This window comes from Zea mays, chromosome 2 (assembly GCF_902167145.1).
Source record: "Zea mays cultivar B73 chromosome 2, Zm-B73-REFERENCE-NAM-5.0, whole genome shotgun sequence".
Taxonomy (NCBI): Eukaryota; Viridiplantae; Streptophyta; class Magnoliopsida; order Poales; family Poaceae; genus Zea; species Zea mays.
In genome coordinates, this window is record NC_050097.1 from 186,621,959 (window position 1) to 186,626,407 (window position 4,449).

At 46.0% G+C, this 4,449-nt stretch overlaps 1 protein-coding gene across 1 annotated transcript; it reads left to right on the top strand.

Annotated features, from left to right (window-relative positions):
• Nucleotides 1–1,673: 1,673 nt before the first annotated feature.
• Nucleotides 1,674–3,656, top strand: LOC103647430 (chaperone protein dnaJ 6). Its single transcript, XM_020549088.3, has 4 exons — nucleotides 1,674–1,772; nucleotides 2,715–2,813; nucleotides 2,897–2,998; nucleotides 3,079–3,656. Exons 1-4 carry the CDS (start codon nucleotides 1,674–1,676, stop codon nucleotides 3,157–3,159), a joined length of 381 nt encoding a protein of 126 aa, XP_020404677.1. The 3' UTR covers nucleotides 3,160–3,656.
• Nucleotides 3,657–4,449: the final 793 nt, after the last annotated feature.

Consider the following 4,449-nt stretch of genomic DNA (forward strand, 5'->3'; position numbering starts at 1 on the left):
CGCTAGATAAAAGGACGCCGCTGAAGCCACCGGATCGGAGGAGTTGGTGGTCGAAGGACGCGAGAGCCACCCACGCCTCGCGCGACCGTCGGAGCGATCCGCATCCCTCGTGGCCACCGCCGCCGCTGCCGGCGCCTACCGCGCCTCGCGCAACCGTCGTTGCCACCGGGTCTAGGGTGCGCTACCGCCGCCCGTGCGCTTCGGGAGCGCTGTCACCGCTTGCTCGCCCGTCTCGGGAGCGTTGTCGTCGCTCGTTCCTGGTGGAGCGTCGTCGTCGTTCGCCCACCTCGGGGTGGCGCCGCCGCCGCTAAAACCTAATCCCTGGCAGCGTGGGGGTGTTTTTATAGCAGCCCAGACCTGGTTCGGCTCGACCGAATTGCACCGTCTGACCTGAGCTTCCTCTAGTTATTGGAAGCACAAGGCTCGTAATATACAATATACTATATATATAATCTCTATATTTTTCAAAAAATCCCCTATATTTATTTAGAATCAATCCACACTTTTATAATCTCTTATGTACTACTATAATAAAAGAGTTTATGTAAATAATAAGTTAAAATTATGTATAAGTAAGTGTTTGAACCTTGGTTGTTGGATCCACATTCACACCTACCTAATCAATAGAAAACATATATTTTATACTTTATTAAAATAAAATTTATCATATGTTATATATATATATATATATAGTTATAGTATTAGGAGCCCTGGGCTCTCTCTAATTAGAGAAAGCCCTGACCCCCACTCAATCGGTCGACCAGGTGCTTCAAACACACCACCTAATTCATCCAATATAACATCATCTTTACGCTTTGTTGTACATAAGTTTACATTTATTTTACTATAACGCCATCGTATAAAACGGATCACTCTATCCAACCTTCCCGACAGCGGCTGTGTGCAAGAAAAAAATAGGGTTTTGGTGGCGGCAGTCGTCGCCTTCGAGCCCCACTCCCCGATCCAGACAACCACCCCGCCCAGATCTAGATCCACCTAGTGCAGCACGGCCGTGGCTACCGGATCTCACAGCCTCCGCGGATGCTGCGCCGCCGCCATCCCCACTGAAGTCCGACCAGCGCCTCGTCGAGGTATTCACCCCCTTCCTCGAGAAGCTCATACGGCTACGTCGAGCTCCGTTCCGGCACCTAGGCCTGAGACGACCCCCCTGCAGGCGCTGGCGGGTGAGAGGGAGCTGCCGAGCAACGGGTCGCTGCCGGTGGTGGATGACGTCGGCGTCCAGGTCGTGACAGTTCCGGACGGATTGGCACAGCAAGATCCGCACGGCGTAGGGCGTCCGCGACCGCCAGATGCGGCTCTCAGTCGGGGTCGCGCGTGAGTTCTTCAAGTTGCAGGACCGCCTCGGGTTCGACAAGGCTAACAAGACCGTGAACTGGCTCCTCGCCCAGTCCAAGCCGGCCATCGACCGCCTCAATAGAGTGAGACTGGGTTCTGAAAGGCAGTTCATGGTCCCCAGTTCAATTCCCCCCAGGCTCCCGAAAGGCAGGGCAACCCAAACGGCATCGGCCGCCTGACAGAACGCGACCGGAGCAGTTCGTCGCGCCGCGCGGCCTATCAAAAGTTTTTGGACGGAGACGAGACTGGGTTCTAAACCCGACCCGCCGCAGATAGCCAGGCCGCAGTGATCTCTAGCGGGGATCGAGCTGTGCCGGATGGATCGAGTGGGGCTCCAGGCGTTCTGCAAGCGGCACGGCCTCTCTGCCAGGGGCTCCAACGCCGATCTCATTGCCCATCTTGACACCGCACTCGGGGTAAGGACTCGATGCTCTCAACTCCCCTTCCTAAGGCAGTACCCTCGTCGCTCTTTATCCGAGCCCCAAGTGCTCAAGCCGGTTCTGTAGAGGTGGGCGCAGTTGTCCCTTTGAGGCATTCCAGGAGAAATTCACTTAGAGGTGCCGAGTCTGAAGAAGTATAAGTGGCTGTTTTTGTTGACAGGAAGCACAAGTGCAAGAACCAGGAGAATGATAAGGGTGTTGCTCTCAGGTTGGAGCTTCGTCTAGAGTTACAAGAAGATCAAGCTTGGCGGTGGCTGCTGCTGTGTTGCCTCCTCTTGTTGGACCGAAGAGAGGGAGGGAAGAAGCAGCTGGTGTGCAGACTTCTACTCAGCTGGAAGTACCGGCTAGGATGACAAGATCTCGCTCAATAGATATATCTGGTTTCCTGCTTTGGGGGTAAGGAACATGTCCTGGTTTTTTTTTGTTTAGTTACTCAACCATTGCTATACACCTAAACGTGTACTGATTACTGTGTTCTTGGATGGCTATATATAATATAATAGGCAACCTTTCTTTGGTAGCGCTGTTGTTTTCTTGGTTGCATCTTTGCCTTATTCTTTAATGCTAAATCACGTGGCATCCATTTGCGTTTTTCTTTGGCCTATGCTATCACTTTGGAACTGTAATTAACCAGTGCTTACTGCTTTGATCGCACTTAATGAAACTAAGCATTGAAAGTCTGGTTAAAAAGATTTGATATTGTTAAATATTGTTATGAGAAGGTCTACAACAACGCTTAACTGCTGGAATTTCTTTTGGCTTCTTATTTAAGGTCTATTTGTAAACAGGTCATGTAAATAAATGTAGATGGGACAAAAGTCTGAACTGTTCTAAATGTGTCACGTATTGCTTTCAGGTTCTCTTTCCATATCACAATTTAATTATTTAATTTTTTGTTTATTTTTTTATCATTTGAAGATTATAGGAGTTGAGAAGACCGCTTCTCAACAAGAAATAAAGAAGGTGTATCACAAATTGGCTCTGCGCCTCCACCCAGATAAGAATCCTGGGGATGAGGTAGTATCTCAACCATAAACTTGAATGTTTTTCTATAGGCATTTAGTGCAAAGTATCTCAAATATAATGTTATATGTTGCTAGGAAACCAAAGAGAAGTTTCAGCTGTTGCAGAAGGTTATATCCATTCTTGGAGATGCAGAGAAAAGAGCTTTATATGATGAGACTGGCATCACTGATGATGATGTGCGCACCTCATTTATAGCACTCTAATTCTACCTTTCAGACTCAAGCAATATTTTTATGAATCTTCTTTTTTCATCTAGGCACTGGTGGGAGAAGCTGCAAACAATCTTCAGGAGTACTTCAGAACAATGTACAAGAAAGTATGGTTGCTTCTATATTAATTGTAGGCTAATGTTGTCTATTAATTTACAATGATATTTTTTAGGGAAATACAGTAGCGAGAACTCTGTTGTGGCATAAAATTACCTCTGTTGCTCTGTCTCTAAAAGAATATCCTTTTGGCTTGTTCAGATGTATAGCCAGAGTGACATTATTTTGGGGACAGGTTGTATATTTTTATATATAATGGTACTTAATTTAATCTTTATTCCTAGGTCATGGAGGCTAACATTGAAGAATTTGAAGTTAAATATAGAGGGTCAGATTCTGAGAAAATGGACTTGAAGGAACTCTACACAAAATATAAGGGCAACATGAACAGGAATAGTTATCTCTTATATCATATTGTAAAATCTGAAACAGTTCTCCTGTAGATGGTTAGCTTGCATTTTACGCTACAATTACCTCAGATCACTTCTTGTTGTATCTTACACCAATTTACGAAATTTCTTGATGTGTTTTATGACAACCTCATGCGCTGAGAGATACATTCGGTCTACATTCGTTATTATGAAACAGATGGACGATTTACGCTAAAATTCATACTCATTTACGTTGTTTTGGTTCACGATTTACGCTTAAATCCGTCCGAGCCAGAACCCGCGCACGACCGGTGGCGCGCGATTTTCGCGCCGTAAATTTGGGCTCCATTCGCCATTACAAAACAGATATACGATTTACGGTAAAATTTGTACTAATGTACAATGTTTTGGTTCACGTTTTACGCTGAAATCCATTCGAGCCAGAACCCGCACTCAATCGGTCGCACGCGATTTTCACGCTGTAATTCAGGCCTCATTTGCTGTTACGAAACAGGTATACGATTTACGCTAAATTGTGTACTCATTTACGCTGTTTTAGCTTACGTTTTACGCTAAAATCTATTTGAGCCAAAACCCGCGCACGATCGGACGCACGCGATTATTACGCTGTAATTTCGGGACCCATTTACGGTTACAAAACATATATACGATTTATGCTAAATTTTGTACTCATTTACGCTGTTTTGGTTCATGTTTTACGCTAAAATTTGTCCGAGTCAGAACCCGATCACGATGGGACGCGTGAGATTTTTACGCCACAATTTTCGGGCCGCATTCGTCGTTTCAAAACAGATCTACGATTTATGCTAAAATTCGTAATCATTTACGCTGTTTTTGTTCACGTTTTACGCTAAAATATGTCCGAGTAAGAACCCGTGCCCGATAGAACGCACGCTGGTACGGGACGTGGCTATACCTGGCTGGGGCTTCCTGGTACTAATGGAAGCCCAGGGCTTCCATTACCTCGTC